The 19,775-nt window shown below is 40.8% G+C and overlaps 1 protein-coding gene across 4 annotated transcripts in view; it reads left to right on the forward strand.

The window, feature by feature from the left end:
- The first annotated feature begins 2,543 nt into the window (after positions 1–2,543).
- RGS7 (regulator of G protein signaling 7) overlaps positions 2,544–19,775 on the forward strand; it is a 472,754-nt gene continuing 455,522 nt past the window's right edge. For all 4 annotated transcript variants that reach the window (XM_015099194.4, XM_060396466.1, XM_015099193.4 and 1 more), the window contains exons 1-2: positions 2,544–2,696; positions 3,927–4,055. In XM_015099194.4, the coding sequence (XP_014954680.1) occupies positions 3,978–4,055 (78 nt within the window). In that variant the 5' untranslated portion in view covers positions 2,544–2,696; positions 3,927–3,977. The remainder of the gene's footprint in view (positions 2,697–3,926; positions 4,056–19,775) is intronic.

Raw genomic sequence — 19,775 nt, forward strand, 5'->3', positions numbered from 1 at the left:
GGAAGAGGACGTTTTTGGTGTAAAAGCAGAAAAATAGGACAAAAGTAAGTGGGAAGTGTGACAAGGGAGAGTTTACACATACCCATATCTGTATCTATGTATAGATGTTTTATGTACATATCTTATGTGAGATAGTCTACATATAGATATTGACATATAATGGGCAGATAGGTGGATGAGGTAGATGGATAATGGGTAGACAGATGGATTTTATACTCTATGCATACAACTGGTGCATATTTTACACCTCATCCATAAAATATAAAATGTTAGCTCTATTCTGTTAGTTTGCTGATTGATGGGAATGTTCCATCAGTGCTGAGCTTGGGTGAGACCCCACTATTGGGATAAAATCTCTATCTTTAGATGTGAGGGAGAAAGACTGCTTCTTCCAGGCAGTCCTCCTTAACACAGTATTAACCAGAGACATATCTCTTACATAACAAATCACCAGCCACAGGTGTTAGTTTCTGCAAATATCCTACAGTCAATAATGAGTTAAGAGAAAAATGTTCAAACAGTTCAGTTCAGTTTCTCAGTTGTGTCCAACTCTTTGCGACCCCACGAACCGCAGCATGCCAGGCCTCCCTGTCTATCATCAACTCCTGGAATCCACCCAAACCCATGTCCATCGAGTCGGTGATGCCATCCAGCCATCTCATCCTCTGTCGTCCCCTTTTCCTCCTGCCCTCAATCTTTCCCAGCATGAGGGTCTTTTCAAATGAGTCAGCTCTTCGCATCAGGTGGCCAAGTGCTGGAGTTGCAGCTTCAACATCAGTCCCTCCAGTGAACACCCAGGACTGATCTCCTTGCAGTCCAAGGGACTCTCAAGAGTCTTCTCCAACACTACAGTTCAAGAGCATCAATTCTTCGGTGCTCAGCCTTCTTCACAGTCCAACTGTCACCTCCATACATGATCACCGGAAAAACCATAGCCTTGACTAGACAGACCTTGGTTGGCAAAGTAATGTCTTTGCTTTTTAATATGCTGTCTAGGTTGGTCATAACTTTCCTTCCAAGGAGCAAGTGTCTTTTAATTTCATGGCTGCAATCACCATCTGCAGTGATTTTGAAGCCCAGAGAAATAAAGTCAGCCACTGTGTCCACTGTTTCCCCATCTATTTGCCATGAAGTGAATATGCCCAATTATTCTTTCCAAACTTATTACTCCAATTCATGACAACTTCCCAGAATTGACTGAATGAATGGCAAGAGAGAGGGGCTGAAGGGGAAGAAGCAGGTTTTGGCTACAATAAGAAAGTTAAGGACATATTTAGCAAAGAAGTTGAAAAAGTGGCAATTTTTCTGAAAAAGATCACAATTTCTAGAGCACACCATGGAAAGATTTTGGGAACTGGGGAAGAGAGGGAGATGGTCAGACTAGGGTGTGTGTAACATAGTTTGGGCTAGGAATCTCTGCCCTGTATTATTCAGAATACAGGGTAGGTTGAAAAAAAGACATGTTCCCTGGTTAAAACCTGACAGGAGCCAGGTGGGACTGAGGAAATGCACTTGAGGACACGTCCTGGGTTTACTTTGACGGGCTCTCCTGACCAGCTGTAAGTTCCATTTTTATCTAGGAGGTTAGGAAGAGGCTAGCTTGATTATTTTCTGTTTCTCCCCCACACCTGGCCCAGCTGTGGAAGGAAAACCTCAGATATTTTTAACTGCACGACCCTGCCCCTGAAAGCCAGACACACAGCGTTCTTTACTATAATTGGGACAAAAGTGATTTTTCTTCTTAATGTCACGCTAATCCTTACAGAAGAACTAGTGACAGCACCCTGAAGAATAATTATGCGGAAATCATCACTCCGCCCTCATTCTTTGAAAACTGCTGGAGGGTGAGAGTTAAGTGGGTGACAGGTCCTCCGAGCATCTCTTGTCTAAAAGAGAAACCAGATACTGTGACTATACCTTCACTGTAACAGGTGGCAAGATGTGCACTTCGAGTTGGCCGTCTCCAAATCGTTTCCCATTTCTAACTTAGGGGGAAGCTGTGAAATTTGCAGGCAAACGAGCTGAATGACTCATTTGATCCTGGACATTTCTTTCACTCCTAGGATGTCTCAATATCTCTCTACTCCCGTTTTTAAAGCACAACGATAATCAGTCATCGGCTACCCTCGCACTGTCAGCGTAGTCACCGGGCACGTGACCAAACGGGCCCGCCGCAAGGGGCTACCTCCATTCCTGCATGCCTCCATCCATCCATCCACCCACCTACCCATCGCCCTTTCTGTTCTCCGGCTTAACACTCCCATCTCCAGGCCTTCAGCGGCGCGCACACTGGCGAGCCGGGTGTGCAAGGGCCCGGGTTGCACGCGCTTGGGGGCAGGGCGGCCACTTTCTCTGCCCGAGACGGTGGGGCGGCGGAGGAGACAGGGCAGCGAGGCCGCGCGGAGCCGAGCCCCCCCAACCCCGCCCGGCTCCCCTCCCCGAGCCGGCACCTAGGGACGCCGGGTCCCACGTGACAGTCCCCTCCTCCCTCCCCAGTCGCGCGCACGGGCCGGGCGTCTCGGTCCCGCGCGCGCTCGTGGTCCGGGAGTCCGGGAGCCAAGCGAAGGAGGGAGCGGTGGAGCGCGGGCCGTCAGAGCCCTGTGCCCGCGCGGAGGTGATGAAGCTGGCCGCGCGCTGACACCGCCGCACCCAGCCGCCGGGAAGCAGGCGCCTCGGGCCGCGACCTTGAGGAGGAGGTACGAGGCTGGGCACGGGGATGGGGGTGGGTTGGGGTGGGGGCGGAGGTCGGAGGCGGTGCCCCGGAGCCCCGCGCCCGGGTCCGCGGGGCTGACACCGCCGCCGGCCCGGCTCCAGTGCGCGGCTCGGGCTCGCCTGCCATTTGCTGCCGCCGCAGGCGAGCCGGGCTTGCTTGTTTTCCCCTGTCTCTGCCTGGTCGCTCCGAGGCTTCCGCAGTTGGCGCTGCTCACGGTGACCCAGGTAATTGCCTGAAGGGCCGACCTCCCACCTGGTCTTGTTGCCAGGACACCTTCTCTGCCTTCTGGCCGGGGTTGGGCAGGGTTACGCCGTGACTTCCGAAGCCGAGTTGGGCCGAGGGGAGAAGCAGCAGTGGCCGGGCAGTGCAGGCAGGTGAAAGTCGAGGAAGCTCCCTTGACTCTGTGCGGGAGACCTAGGGGAATGAAGAGGAAACACATGACTGGAGAATGGCCCAGGAATGGGCCTCTGATGCGCTAGCATGCGGGGAAACTAGACAGACACCTGGGAGAAAGTGCTGCCACAGGGTGTTGCCTTTTTAACCATTCGGGGAGGGAGGGGGAACACCATCCGGTGGAGATGCAAGTATTGGGAGAGAAGAGAACTCTGTAGGATGGAAATGGTAACCGTTTTTTTTTTTTTTTTCCCCTCTCCAGTGAGCCTCAAACACTTTAAAAAATGAATATCCAGAAAATCAAGTCAATTAAAACCCTAGTCAAGTGACAATTTTAACTAAAAGATTGTCATTTCTTAAAATTTCCTGGGAGGACTGTAGGTGTAAGTTCTTTTTTTTTTTTTTTTTTTTTAATCTGTTTCTGTGCTACTTTCTACAAGCCAGCCCCAGCATATAAGCATGCTCCAATGTTGGATGAGGGAGATGAATCAAGAGTCAACCTTCTTGGATAGTTAGGGAGTTTGGAATAGTCATGTACACGCTGCTGTATTTAAAATAGATAACCAACAAGGACCTATTGAACAGCAAATGGAACTCTGCTCAATCTTATGTGCCTGCCTGGATGGGAGGGGGTACCTGGGGGAGAATGGATACATGTATATATATGACTGAATAGCTTCACTGTTCACCTGTAACTACCACAACATGGTTAGTCGGCTGTACTCCCATACAAAGTAAAAAGTTTGAAGTTTGGAAAAATAAGAGTCAACCTTCTTAAGTACTACCATTAAGAACTCACTGAAGTCTCTGTCTCTTGCAGGGTAGACTGATAATTCCTGTATCTGAGAGTGGACCACGGGTGTGTGGTGACATGGCCCAGGGGAATAATTATGGACAGACCAGCAATGGGGTGGCAGATGAATCACCCAACATGCTGGTGTACAGAAAGGTAAGGATTTCTTCACTTTCCTGGAAAAAGGGAAACTTCTGGCTTCTTTGAATATTTCTTTTCCCCCTCAGATCAGAGTATCTATCAATTTTGTGACCTTAGGGATTCTCCAAATCCCAGATGACTGCACATTGTACTTGAGGATGAGCTGACATTCATATGTGTAATGCATATGTGTAGAGACATAGTGAAATACATGAGGCTACTGATACTCTGTTCTCACACTTTCCCAGTGGATCCTACATGGATGAAGCTGCAGGCAGCAGCAGCAGCAGCAGCAGCAGCAAATTTGGACATCCCACATATTTTGTTGGTCACATACAGGATTTTATAGCATCTGTAATAGTTTTTAAAAGCTTTTTTTCTAATACTCCTCCTAAGCATTTGGGTTGTAATGATCATGCAGATGTATAACATTTTAGAAATGAATGAAGACTACATTGCATTCCTGGGGCAAGAGTGAATGTGGCTATGTCTGTATGGTTGGTTTAATAATTTTGCTTCTAACTAAATAATTCCAGTTTCTTTTTTTAAATCTTAGCTTAAGGTATTTTTTACTTTGTGTTATTTTTATAATTTTACTTATGGGTATTTATGTTCTAGTGCCATATGCCCATTAAGTAAATCTTTATATTTTAGAAGCTTTTTTTCCTCCAAACTAATCTGGCAGCTTTATGCATTTTATAACGATGCTGTCAATACCAAACGTTTAGATATTGAGCCACCATAATAAAGGTGTATTTGAATATTGTATGTGCTTCAGAGTGGTTGCTTAGGTAAATTCTTTCTGCTTAGAATCAATAATCTGACTAAAATTAAGGAAGCATCATTCTTCATTTAAATGCTGGTACAGAAATTACTGCATTTTCTGGGGGATTATTTTTCTTTATCATATTATCTGTAGTGCTTGTTGGGGTAGGATTTCTTTAGTTAACACTAGCAGTGGTAAAAAGGAGGTTGGGCCTGGAAACCAAGAAAACTGTTAACGACTTTAATTAGTGTGACCCCATTGAAGAGTCTAGGATGAGTTTACTAGAGGATCAGAACTGGTTATGGAGAAAGATGAAACGCTTTCCACCTTGACCTGTACTAAATTCAGACTTTCCTTCAGTGTGGCCCAGTGTCATTAACAGGTGCTGATGATATGTGTTTGCAGAAATCTTGTTATTGTTTCTGTGTGAATATGCATGGATATCCTGATGATGCTAACCTTGTAAACTATAGTATGTTGTGTACCTGTGAATGGAGGGGTGTCTGTGTGTGTGTCACAGCACAGTAAAACTTTTTCTTCACAGGGAAAAAAATTGCCTATTTTAGTCTTAAAGCATCCCGACTGGATAAATCAAGGAAATAATCCCTTTGAGCTTAATTATTACTATTCTATTCCTATCCTGATTGAAATTATTGGATATTTGCCCATTCTATATAAATTCAGTTAGAAGAAGACCTATTTTGGGGCAAGCTACATGTTTCTAAGGAAGTTGTAATATTCCTTATTTTTTTGTATGACTTAGAATATCGTAATATGAAAGATATGAGAATTGTAAATTCTGTCTTGTAGGTTTGTGCAGTGTTGAGAGTTGGACTTTTGTAAAATTACTAAGTTAGCTATTTTTGTTAGGTCAAACACTGTATTCTCCATTTCCCTATAAATGATCCTAGGCTAAATGGATTGGACACCTAACAGTTAATCTTGATTAGAAATAAACAATATGACATCAATCTGTGTGTCTCATTTAGTCAGTTATCATGAGAATAAGTGAAAACTGAGGCTGGGAGTTTTATAGATAGTTATTGGATTGTTTAGTGTACCTAAGGTTCATACTGCTAACTTTGAAACACTAAGTTGTTTAGTATCAAATTGTCATTATGGTTACTTAAAAATGAACAGGCTATGATGACTTCATAGCCTGGGGAGAGAATGTAATTCTTTTTCATTCTTTTAAGCCTTTCTGTTCTGTTGTGTAAGCTTGGAACTACTTTTGCTACTTCTTTTGCCCTCCTTTGTTTAGGGTAGTGACACATATAATTAATTTCTAGAAAAGATTTCCCTGAGAAATCCTTATTAGAAAAATGTAACTCCAGTAAATTTTACTCATAATGCTTAATTGTGGGTTGCTTGTCTATCCTTTTATTCTCTGAATGTATATATTTTTTGTTTTTGTTTGTGAGACAAATAATAATATTAATACATAAATACCAGATAATTTATATAAAGAAACACAATGTTCTTGATTATCATTTGCTGGTTACCAAGTCTCATGGTCTGTCTCTGTAGGCAGATATACATCATGACATCATGTGACCATTTAACTTCTGTTTTTTTGTATCTTATGTGGGCTTTGACATTTAATATCTTCTCCGTAGAGACAAAATTTTAATGTGAAGAACAGCAAAGTAGTTGGAGGAGGGTTGTAGGTTAACTTAATGTATTAGAATATTTCAACTGGTGGACTTGCATGAAAGAATAAGTGACATGTTGCAAATTCTAAATCAAAGGTAAGGAAAGAATTTCAACCTCACAGCGCCTTGCTCAGTATCAGTGAGGAGAATGCTTGGAGAAATTGCTGTTTTATTGATTTATGCCAATTTTCCACTTCTGGTTAATTGTGGAAACATAGCTTTTAAAGTAGGCTCTGAACTAGAAATGTTCATGGTGTTCTCACTATTTCCCCTCCCTGCAAGCCACCCAGGATTCAGATGGCTTATACCTACTAAAGATACGCATGCACTAATTCCGTGTTCTCTTGGTAAGTTATGCATGAGGTTTAGGAATGTTCTCGTGTGGGATAGGAAACAGTGAATGGTTGTCAAAGTGGAATACACAAAAGAGTTGGGGTTTGTGAATTTCTTGTGTTGGTCTGATGCCCCTCCACTATGATTGCCCTCATATGGATTATTGTGGTTCCTGCAAATAATGGGAAAATTCCAGGAATCTTTTTTCCATGGAGAATTCCTTTGTGATATTATGGGGAAAATGTACAATGGGTAGAACTATGATCTTCCAGGTAGAGTGAGTGCTACCATTGTAAAAGCTACAGGCATTACTAACACAGTTACTGACCAGGGTTCTTGGACTCCTTAATCAATAGAAATTGATAAGATTCTAGATGAGAAATTCAGGCAAGATTTTATTGGCTTTAAGGCTTTATTGCTTACTCCTCGAGGTGGAGCAAGGTAGCCCATTAAATGGGGTGAGGGTAAGGATGAATGTGTGGTTTGGACTGGACAGATGCCTTGGGTGGTCTGCCAGCCCCCTTGGTGGGGCTGTGTGCAGGGATCATGCACAGTACCCGGCACGCCTCAGAAGTGGCAGCTGGGTTTTTGGTCTTTTTGTATCTTGTTCATAATTTGCCAACTGCATATGTACGCAGTTATTTTTAGTGTCTTACAGTTTCTTTATATTCTGTTGCTTGAGATGAGCAGATGAGGAGATGTTCATCCAGGTGCAAGCATTGCAGCAAAGGGTCCCAGGTCCAGTCCCAGCTTGTCTCAACACTGCTTCATGATCGGGGTTGGTACCTGCAAATCAGTCTTGGATATTTGCTGGTACCTTTTTGACTTAATGTGAGACTCTCTGTAGGCTTCGTTTGATAGCAGAGGTACATTTTAAAAAATCATACGGACAAAATATTATCCTTACCAATTTTTCAATTTATAATGTTGCTTTTTCCACAAGCGAGTGATGAAACTAGAGTGGTTATGTCATTTTATATATCTGAAAACATTAAAAAATGTATAAAATGTGAGGCTTAACCACTTTTATTGGGGGCTTCCTAAGTTCCTTTTGGTAGGCCCTAACTAGAATGGAATAGAAATAAATCAACTTCCCGAAGAAGAGACCCACCTAGCTCCAACTCACCCTGGATTCAGACTAGCTTCTTGAAATGTATGTAGAGGTGACAACTCACATGTCAAACACTGCTCTCTTTCTTGGTCCTCTCATTCCTGGGGGTGGTACTGGCTGTGAAGGACTGCTGAGCTAGAACCCAAGATTATAGGGAGACACATTCTAAATTTGGTATCTGGCCAGCATGCTGCCCACTAGACAGCATACATCACTTTTCGTCCAGAAGCTGACATTCCTGCATTTGAAAAACAAAATATCTAGGGCACCTTGTGGGCCAGTATTTCAAATTGGCTGGCATGCTGGCTTCGTACTAGCAAAAATGTTCAGAATGACCAATAATTTCTGGTGTTATTGCAACAACCATTTATGCTCCAGCTGTCAGAAAAGAAAAGGAAAATATTTTCCTCATTTACTGTTTTAGTGGAATGAACACATCTTTTGGAAATAGCAAACGTATAAAGTTCACTATGCCTCTCCCCTCCACAAGCACCCTGACCCTTTTCCTCACCCCTTCTCGCTTCCCTTCCTCTCTCTTTGTTGTCCATCTAGTCACTCTCTTTCCATTTGTTTCTTCCTTTTTATTTTTCTTTTCAAAAAAGACCTAAGGGTGAAGATATAATTTTCCGTAAGATGCTGCTCATTTTAATTGTGAAACAAAAAGTTATGTTTTGGAGGTGAGAGCAGGTACTAGCCTTGTTTTGACTACCTCTTAGGCACAGACACTCAGATGGGTGCTTTTAAACTTGGTATCGTATTGTGGTTGTGGCAAAGGTTTAGTCTTGAAGGACTCAGTTCAGTTCAGTCGCTCAGTCGTGTCTGAGTCTATGTGACCTCATGGACTGCAGCACGCTAGGCTTCCCTGTCTTATCACCAACTCCCAGGGCTTGCTCAAACTCCTGTCCGTAGAGTTGGTGATGCCATCCAACAATCTCATCCTCTGTCGTCCCCTTCTCCTGCCTTCAATCTTTCCCAGAATCAGGATCTTTTCCAATTAGTCAGTTCTTAGCATCACGTGGCCAAAGTACTGCAGCTTCAGCTTCAGCTTCAGCGTCAGTCCCTCCAATGAATATTCAGGACTGATTTCCTTTAGGATTGCCTCGTTTGATCTCCTTGCAGTCCAGTGGACTCTCAACAGTCTTCTCCAACACCACAGTTCAAAAGCATCAATTCTTTGGTGCTCAGCTTTCTTTATAGTCCAACTCTCACATCCATACGTGACTATTGGAAAAACCATAGCTTTGGTTAGATGGACCTTTGTTGGCAGTGTCTCTGTTTTTTAATATGCTGTCTAGGTTGGCTATAATTTTTCTTCCAAGGAGCAAGTGTTTTATAATTTCATGGCTGTAGTCACCATCTGCAGTGATTTTGGAGTCCAAGAAAATAAAGTCTGCCACTGTTTCCCCATCTATGTGCCATGAAGTAATGGGACTAGATGCCATGATCTTCGTTTTTTGAATACTGAGTTTTAAGCCAGCTTTTTCACTCTCTTCTTTCACTTTGATCAAGAGGCTCTTTAGTTCCTCTTCACTTTCTTCCATAAGGGTGGTGTCATCTGCATATCTGAGGTTATATTGATATTTCTCCCTGCAATCTTGATTCCAGTTTGTCCTTTATCCAGCCCAGCATTTCTCATGATGTATTCTTCATATAGGTTAAATAAGCAGGGTGACGATATACAGCCTTGATGTACACCTTTCCCAATTTTGAACCAGTCTCTTGGTCTGTGGCTGGGTCTGTGGCCGGTTCTAACTGTTGCTTCTTGACCTACATACAGGTTTCTCAGGAGGCAGGTAAGGTGGTCTGGTATTCCCATCTCTTTTAAGAATTTTCCACAGTTTTTTGTGATGTACACAGTCAAAGGCGTTACCATAGTCAATGAAGCAGAAGTAGATGTTTTCTGGAATTCTGTTGCTTTTTCTGTGATCCAGCGGAGATTGGCAATTTGATCTCTGGTTCTTCTGCCTTTCCTAATTCCAGCTTGAACATCTGGAATTTATCTGTTCACATACCGTTGAAGCCTAGCTTGGAGAATTTTGAGTATTACTTTGCTAGCGTGTGAGATGAGTGCAGTTGTGCAGTAGTTTGAACATTCTTTGGCATTGCCATTCTTTGGGATTGGAACAAAAACTGACCTTTTCCAGTCCTGTGTCCACTGCTGAGTTTTCCAAATTTGCTGGCATATTGACTGCAGCACTTTCACAGCATCATCTTGTAGGATTTGAAATAGCTCAGCTGGAATTCCATCTCCTCCACTAACTTTGTTTGTAGTGATGCTTTATTGAAGGACTAAGATGGCTCTATTTTTAAAGATTAAGATGGGACAATTGGCCTTTCTTACATAAAATGTGTAGGGGAGCTCTCAGCCCAGTCAGAAGATCACCTCTGCTAATTGCTTTGACGTAGACATTGCCTTGGGAAGCTCTTTGTGTAGACAGTCTGTTCTGTGAAAACAGATATATCTGCAAGAGAGGGGAGTGACTTGTTTTCCTCTTTGGAAGAGAGTGAGTCACAGACATCACTAGTTTCTTAGTGGTGAGTTAGCTGACATTTTCAGCATTAACTCAGTGAATTTGTCTTTTCAGGATTGTCCAGTCTGGTCAACCCTGAAGTTTTCACATTTCTCCCTCCTCAAGCTCCTTTATGAAAAATAGCTTTTGACATTTTTGCACTTTCATTATCTTGATCTGTCTGTGTATAGGGTGCTGCTGCATGTTAGTGTAGAATATTTATAGGTGATAAAATGAGAAAGGTTTGTTAGAAAACAAAGGAATGTTTGCAAATGGATAATCACAAAAGGCATTTAGGTCCTCAGATTTCTAAACTAGGGGCTCAGATGGAAGGCAGGCATCTATTCCATTTCTAGAAAATTCCAGAATGAAGTGTCTTCTGTATATATGACTTGAAAGCTCCTTCCTAGACTAAAGGATGTGTCTACTGTAGATATGAGTTTAATCTGTTTGAATCAGATGCAGACCTGTTTTTTCCCTCAGTGATACTAATGTGCCCTGAGATAGAATAGGACCATCATCTGTGATACTTCTGAGAAGTAGACAGAGATGTTTTATGAGTAATAATTTAATAATGAATTTTGGATAATAATTAACATGAGCTTGGAGCAAAGAAGCCTTCCATTGAGCTTTTTTCCTCACCAATTGTTGCTTGTCAGTGCTGTTTGTGGGATTAAGGTAAGGATTTGTGGCTTGAATTTTATTTCCTTCCTTTCTCACCTCCAGCCTAACCGAAATCTTAATTGATCAGAGGAAAGTGCAGATGCAGAAAGGAGAAACTATGTAGAGGTTTTTAATGCCTTATAATAGCCTTTGTGGCTTTGTTGAGTGATGGAAGCAGGGTATATTTAGGTAGAATGGTTGATGGAATGGGATCACTGCAGAGAATATGAAATTATTTTGGATTTGGATATTTATGACTTAATAAATGTTAGGTCTCCTTGAAAACGATATTGCAGCACAAGTAATTGGCCCTTGCTCTCCGTTTCTCCCTGTGCAAAGGAGGCATTTGAATGTCAGTGTTACGGAGGCTTCTATCTTACAAAATATCAATCTAATTATAAAATAATTGTAAATGTTAAAGTGGGTACGCAGTTCCTCAGGGAAAAAAAGACCCAATTCTCTGACATTTGCCCAAGGCAATATGAAAATTTAACTTACCCTCCTTTTAATTCCCTTTGTCTTGTGTCTAATTCAATTAACAAAGGTCTCAGGACATTGGAACTCTAATAGACAATCATGAACTTGATTCCAGTTCCATTAAAATTGGCACTTGGCCTAGGCTAGAAAGAATTTTGGCTGAGGGGCCTATCCAGGGAAATAAGTTGTTGTTCTGTCTTCTGGAAAAATATATAGGAAAATGGTAGCTTTGTGATATTAGCTGGGTTCTTAACAGTAGTCTAGGAGCCTTCTTATTTTAGGTCTTCTTTTTTTTTTTTAGTTGAATTTATTTATTTATTAAATTTAAATTTATTTATTTTAATTGGAGGCTAATTACTTTTGCAATATTGTATTGGTTTTGCCATACATCAACATGAATCCGCCATGGGTAGGTCTTTTCTAATGATTAGCACGTAAAATTCTCTTTAGGAGTCAATGTGCTAAAGTAGAAGCATGTGCACTGCAGCTGAGTGGTTTTGGTTTTAAATCATGACTCTGCCATTGTTTAGCTCTGCAGCTGTGGGTTAGCAACCTGCTGCTGCTGCTAAGTTGCTTCAGTCATGTCAGACTCTGTGCAGCCCCCGGAGGGCAGGCCACCAGGTTCCCCCGTCCCTGGGATTCTCCAGGCAAGAACACTGGAGTGGGTGGGTTAGAAACCTAACTCCCTTCATTTCAGTTTTCTTACATGTAAAATGTAAAATGATAAAAAAAAAATTTCCTTCATAGAGCTGTTTGATGATGAGTTCGCCTGTTAAACAGCCTCAATAAATGTTTCAATAAATGCTGTAATAATAATAATATAATTATGCAATTATAACAATGTATAATATGTCATAGTTACATTATATATTATAATTCTAATAATTATTCTTCCCCTATTACTATTTAATGAGACACATTATATATGCCATAGGGTCCAATATGTTGCTATATTTTTTGATAAAGGTAAAAATATGAACATTTTAACCACTCCCAGTCATGTCTTTCTGGTAGTTAAAAAGGCAGATTCTGTAGAATGCTGTGGTAATACCATTTTTATGACACAGTGAGTGTCCTAACTTACATTCTATATAGCTAGCTTCTTCTAATTTTAATAAACCCTTTGATATATTATCTAATATATGCTTGAAGTCTGCACAGTTCTTTAGATATTACATAAACTAAATAAAGCCTTTGCCTCTGGAATTTCAGAGGTGAAAAGAAACTAAGAATTTATCTTTTTAATTTTACAGATTATGAAATTTAAGATCAGAGGAGTAACATGATTGGTCTAAGTTACACAGGATGACTTCAGGTCTTTATTTATTTGTTTTTCTGTGTTATATGTATTTCTCTTTCTCTTAAAATAAATGCAATAAGTCTTGTGTTTACGGTTTAGTTTCAGTAAGAAATAAGTGTCCTGGTTATGCTGTGGCATCCATGGATTATTCCAGGATATTTAATCACCCACTATACTAGATGACTAGATTCCCTTTTCCCTTCAACTATAGTTTAGCATTTGAAGCCCTAGGAATAAGATTGAGAACTAGTCTGACCTACTCTGGTAGTAGTTTTGTTCTTGATTTAATCCTGACTGGAAGTTCTAGGCTGATGAAAACCCAGAATTTTATGTTCTGTGGCAGCACTGTCCAAGAGAGCTTTCTATCATGATGGAAATATACTATGTACTATCTAATATAGTAGCCACTAGCCACAGAGGACAGTTGAACCCTTGAAATGTGGCTAATGTGACCAAGGACTTGAATTGTAAATTATATTTAATTTTAATTAATTATAATTTAAATTTAAATAGTCCCCTGTGGCTGGTGGCTATTATATTTGATAGCACAGTGATTATGGAATAAAGCTCATAGAAAAAGCAGTATCAAAGAGAAAAGATAAAAGAGAAGGCTGTACTTAGCTTGAGACTTGGCATGCAGTGCTTGTAACAATGTTGCAACAAAAAAATTGTTCAACAAACAGTTTTAAAAATTATAGTACAGCTAAGATGGCGGAGGAATAGGATGGGGAGACCATTTTCTCCCCTACAAATTCATCAAAAGAACATTTAAACGCTGAGTAAATTCCACAAAACAACTTCTGAATGCCGGCAGAGGACATTAGGCACCCAGAGAAGCAGCCCATTGTCTTCGAAAGGAGGTAGGAAAAAATATAAAAGACAAAAAAAAGAGACAAAAGAGGTAGGGACAGAGCTCCGTCCTGGGAAGGGAGTCTTAAAAAGAGGAAAGTTTCCAAACACCAGGAAACACTCTCACTGCCAAGTCTGTGGCGAGCCTTGGAAGCACAGAGGGCAACATAACAGGGAGGAAAAATAAATAAATAATTAACACCCACAGATTACGAGCCCAATGGTAACTCCCCCAGTGGAGAAGCAGTGCAGACACCTGCACCCACCACTAGCAAGCGGGGGCTGGGCAGGGAGGCGCGGGCTGCAGTGCTTACAGTAAGGATCTGGCCTGAATGCCCCAAGGGCAATCTGAGTGAACCAACTTGGGCTAGCAAAACCAGACTGTGGGATAGCTACCACCCGAAAAGCCCTAAGACACTACCAGACCCATGCACAGAACAAAGTACTGAACAGAACTAGCCGGCTGCAGACCATCCCACTTGGTGACAGGCAGCCAGAGCCAGAAGGGGGCAATCACAGCCCCAGAGAGGCATTATCTACCAAACTGCAAGCCGGCTTCTTTGCTAACTAAGACTTCTCGGGGTTCTGGACAGTCAACATCTGCCTGAGAAGGTGCGCTGGTTGTACACCCAGAAAACTTGAGTGGCAGGGATGGGGGAGGTGATAAGTCGCAATGACCACACTTGCCAAACACCTCACCATCTGAGCTGCTTGGACCTGGGAAGTGCACAAAACACAGGCCCAACCGAATCTATGCCTCTGAGGACTACCCGAGTCCCTGAACCTGAGCGGCTTAGACCTGGGAGGTGCATGCAGCCCAGGGCCGGCCTTAGATCGTCCCCAGCAGAGCAACCTAGAGCCTGAGCAATGTGGGCAGGGAGGGCACACATGCCGTGAGTGGGGGCAGACCCAGGGTGGCTAAGGCACTGCAAGCACACGCCAGTGTTATTTGTTTGCAGCATCCCTCCCTCCCTACAGCGCGACTGAACAAGTGAGCCTAAAAAAAATGTCCACCACCGCTCCCTTTGTGTCAGGGCGGAAATCAGACTCTGAAGAGTCCAGGAAACAGAAGAATCTAAAACAGAGGGAACCATCTCGGAAGGGACAGGTGCAATAGATTAAAACCCTGTCGTTAGTGCCGACAACATAGGAAGGGGCCTATAGATCTTGAGAAATAGAAGCTGGACCAAGGAACTATCTGAAAATGAACTGACCCCACAATACCCACAACACCACCAGATAAAGTCCTAGATATATTTTCACTATTTTTACGATCATTTAAAAAAATTTTTTAAAATTTTAAGTCCTCTATTAGTCCTTTAATTTTCACTTTTATAACCTACTATTACTTTTCAAAAAAAGACCCTATATTTAAAGCAAACTTCATATATATATATATTTTATAATTTTTGTGACTTTTTTTTTTTCTTTCTTTCTTTTCTTTAATATTGTATTTTTGAAATTCCAACTCTACTCTAGATTTTTAATCTTTGCTTTTTGGTATTTGTTATAAATTTTGTACCTTTAAGAACCCAATCTTCAGTACCCATTTATACTTGGGAGCAAGATTACTGGCTTGACTGATCTATCCCTCCTTGGACTCTCCTTTTTCTTCACCAGGTCACCTCTGTCTCCTCCTACCCCCTCTCTTCTCTACCCAACTCTGTGAATCTCTGTGTGTTCCAGATGGTGGAGAACACTTAGGGAACCTATTACTGGCTGGATCTGTCTCTCTCCTTTTGATTTCCCCCTTTTATCCTCCTGGCCACCTCTGTCTCCTTCCTCCCTCTTCTCTTCTCTGTATGACTCCGTGAACATCTCTGAGAGGTCCAGTTGTGGAGTGCACATAAGGAAGTGATTACTGGCTAGCTTGCTCTCTCCTCTATTGATTCCACCTCATCTCATTCAGGTCACCTCTAACTCCCTCCTCCCTCTTCTCTTCTCCGTGTAACTTTGTGAACCTCTCTGGGTGTCCCTCACTGTGGAGAAACTTTTCATCTTTAACCTAGTTGTTTTATCAATGGTGCTGTGTAGAAGGAGAAGTCTTGAGACTACTGTAAAAATAAGACTGAGAACCAGAAGCAGGAGGCTTAAGTCCAAATCATGAGAATACCAGAGAACTCCTGACTCCAGGGAACATTAATCAACAGGAGCTCATCAAACGCCTCCATACCTACACTGAAAGCAAGCATTACCCAAAGGCCAACAAGTTCCAGAGCAAGACATACCACACAAATTATCCAGCAACACAGGAACACAGCCCTGAGCTGTAATATACAGGCTGCCCAAAGTTACTCCAAAACCATTGACATCTCATAACTCATTACTGGACACTTCATTGCACTGCAGAGAGAAGAAATCCAGCTCCACCCACCAGAACACCGACACAAGCTTCCCTAACCAAGAAACCTTGACAAGCTACCTGTACAACCCCACCCACAGCAAGGAAACTCCACAATAAAAGGAACTCCACAAACTGCCAGAATACAGAAAGGCCACCCCAAACTCAGCAATATAAACAAGATGAAGAGACAGAGGAATACCCAGCAGGTAAAGGAACAGGATAAATGCCCACCAAACCAAACAAAAGAGGAAGAGATAGGGATCTAGCTGATAAAGAATTCTGAATAATGATAGTGAAAATGATCCAAAATCTTGAAATCAAAATGGAATCACAGATAAATAGCCTGGAGACAAGGATTGAGAAGATGCAAGAAAGGTTTAACAAGGACCTAGAAAAAATAAAAATGAGTAAGTATATAATGAATAATGCAATAAATGAGATAAAAAACACTGGAGGCAACAAATAGTAGAATAACAGAGTCAGAAGATAGGATTAGTGAAGTAGAAGATACAATGGTAGAAATAAATGAATCAGAGAGGCAAAAAGAAAAATGAATAAAAAGAAATGAGGACAACTGCAGAGACCTTCAGGACAGTGTTAAATGCCCCAACATTTGAATCACAGGAGTCCCAGAAGACCATGAGAAAATACTTGAGGAGATAATAGTTGAAAACTTCCCTAAAATGGGGAAGGAAATAATCACCCAAGTCCAAGAAACACAGAGAGTCCCAAACAGAATAAACCCAAGTTGAAACACCTCAAGACACATATTAATCAAATTAACAAAGATCAAACACAAAGAACAAATGTTAAAAGCAGCAAGGGGAAAACAGCAAATAAAACAGAAGGGGATTCCCATAAGGATAACAGCTGATCTTTCAATAGAAACTCTTCAGGCCAGGAGGGAATGGCAAGACATACTTAAAGGGATGAAAGAAAATAACCTACCACCCAGATTACTTTACCCAGCAAGGATCTCATTTAGATATGAAGGCGAAATCAAAAGCTTTACAGACAAGCAAAAGCTGAGAGAATTCAGCACCACCAACCCAGCTCTCCAACAAATGCTAAAGGATCTTCTCTAGACAGGAAACACAAAAAGGGTGTATAAACTGGAACCCCAAACAGTAAAGTAAATGGCAACAGGATCGTACTTATCAATAATTACCTGAAACATAAATGGGTTGAATGCCCCAACCAAAAACAAAGACTGGCTGAATAGATACAAAAACAAGACCCCTCTATATGTTGTCTACAAGAGACCCACCACAAAACAGGGGACACATACTGACTGAAAGTGAAGGGCTGGAAAAAGATATCCCATGCAGATAGAGACCCAAAGAAAGCAGGAGTAGCAATACTCATATCAGATAAAATAGACTTTAAAACAAAGGCTGTGAAAAGAGACAAAGAAGGACACTACATAATGATCAAAGGATCAATCCACAGAAAGAATATAACAATTATAAATATATATGCACCCAACATAGGAGCACCGCAATATGTAAGACAAATGCTAACAAGTATGAAATGGGAAATTAACAATAACACAATAATAGTGGGAGACTTTAATACCACGCTCATACCTATGTATACATCAACTAAACAGAAAATTAACAAGGAAACACAAACTTTAAATGATACAATAGACCAGTTAGACCTAATTGATATCTATAGGACATTTCACCCCAAAACAATGAATTTCACCTTTTCTCAAGCACGCAAGGAACTTTCTCCAGGATAGATCACATCCTGGGCCATAAATCTAGCCTTGGTAAATTCAAAAAAATTGAAATCATTCCAAGCATCTTTTCTGACCACAATGCGGTAAGATTAATTCTCAATTACAAGAGAAAAACTATTAAAAATTCCAACATATGGAGGCTGAACAACACACTGCTGAATAACCAACAAATCACAGAAGAAATCAAAAAGAAATAAAAATATGCATAGGAATGAATGGAAATGGAAACACAACAACCGAAAACCTGTGGGACACTGTAAAAGCAGTGCTAATGGGAAAGTTCATAGCAATACAGGCATACCTCAAGAAACAAGAAAAAAGTCAGATAAATAACAACTCTACACCTAAAGCAACTAGAAAAGGAAGAAATGGATAACCCTAGGGTTAGTAAAAGGAAAGAAATCTTAAAAATTTGGGCAGAAATAAATGCAAAAGAAACAAAAGAGACCATAGCAAAAATCAACAAAGCCAAAAGCTGGTTCTTTGAAAGGATAAATAAAATTGACAAACCATTAGCCAGACTCATCAAGAAACAAAGGGAGAAAAATCAAATCAATAAAAATAGAAATGAAAATGAGAGATCACAACAGACAACACAGAAATACAAAGGATCTTAAGAGACTACTATCAGCAATTATATGCCAATAAAATGGACAACATGGAAGAAATGGACAAATTCTTTGAAAAGTACAACTTTCCAAAAGTGAACCAGGAAGAAATAGAAAATCTTAACAGACCCATCACAAGCATGGAAATTTAAACTGTAATCAGAAATCTCCCAGCAAACAAAAGCCCAGGACCAGATGGCTTCACAGCTGAATTCTACCAAAAATTTCGAGAAGAGCTAACACCTATCCTACTCAAACTCTTCCAAAAATTGCAGAGGAAGGTAAACTTCCAAACTCATTCTATGAGGCCACCATCACCTTAATACCAAAACCTGACAAAGATGCCACATAAAAAGAAAACTACAGGCCAATATCACTGATGAACATAGATGCAAAAATCCTTAACAAAATTCTAGCAATCAGAATCCAACAACACATTAAAAAGATCATACACCATGACCAAGTGGGCTTTATCCCAGGGATGCAAGGATTCTTCAGTATCCGCAAATCAATCAATGTAATTCACCACATTAACAAATTGAAAAATAAAAGCCATATGATTATCTCAATAGATGCAGAGAAAGCCTTTGACATAATTCAACATCCTTTTATGATAAAAATTCTCCAGAAAGCAGGAATAGAAGGAACATACCTCAACATAATAAAAGCTATGTATGACAAACCTACAGCAAACATTATCCTCAATGGTGAAAAACTGAAAGCATGTCCCCTAAAGTCAGGAACAAGACAAGGGTGCCCACTTTCACCACTACTATTCAACATAGTTCTGGAAGTTTTGGCCACAGCAATCAGAGCAGAAAAAGAAAAGGAATCCAAATTGGAAAAGAAGAAGTAAAACTCTCACTGTTTGCAGATGACATGATCCTCTACATAGAAAACCCTAAAGACTCCCCCAGAAAATTACTAGAGCTAATCAATGAATATAGTAAAGTTGCAGGATATAAAATCAACACACAGAAATCCCTTGCATTCCTATACACGAATAATGAGAAAGTAGAAAAAGAAATTAAGGAAACAATTCCATTCACCATTGCAATGAAAAGAATAAAATACTTAGGAATATACCTACCTAAAGAAACTAAAGACCTATGTATAGAAAACTATAAAACACTGGTGAAAGAAATCAAAGAGGACACTAATAGGTGGAGAAATATACCATATTCATGGATTGGAAGAATCAATATAGTGAAAATGAGTATACTACCCAAAGCAATCTACAGATTCAATGCAATCCCTATTAAGCTACCAACGGTATTTTTTCACAGAGATAAGACAAATAATGTCACAATTTGTATGGAAATATAAAAAACCTCGAATAGCCAAAGCAATCTTGAGAAAGAAGAATGGAATTGGAGGA

This window comes from Ovis aries, chromosome 12 (genome assembly GCF_016772045.2).
Source record: "Ovis aries strain OAR_USU_Benz2616 breed Rambouillet chromosome 12, ARS-UI_Ramb_v3.0, whole genome shotgun sequence".
Lineage (NCBI taxonomy): Eukaryota > Metazoa > Chordata > Mammalia > Artiodactyla > Bovidae > Ovis > Ovis aries.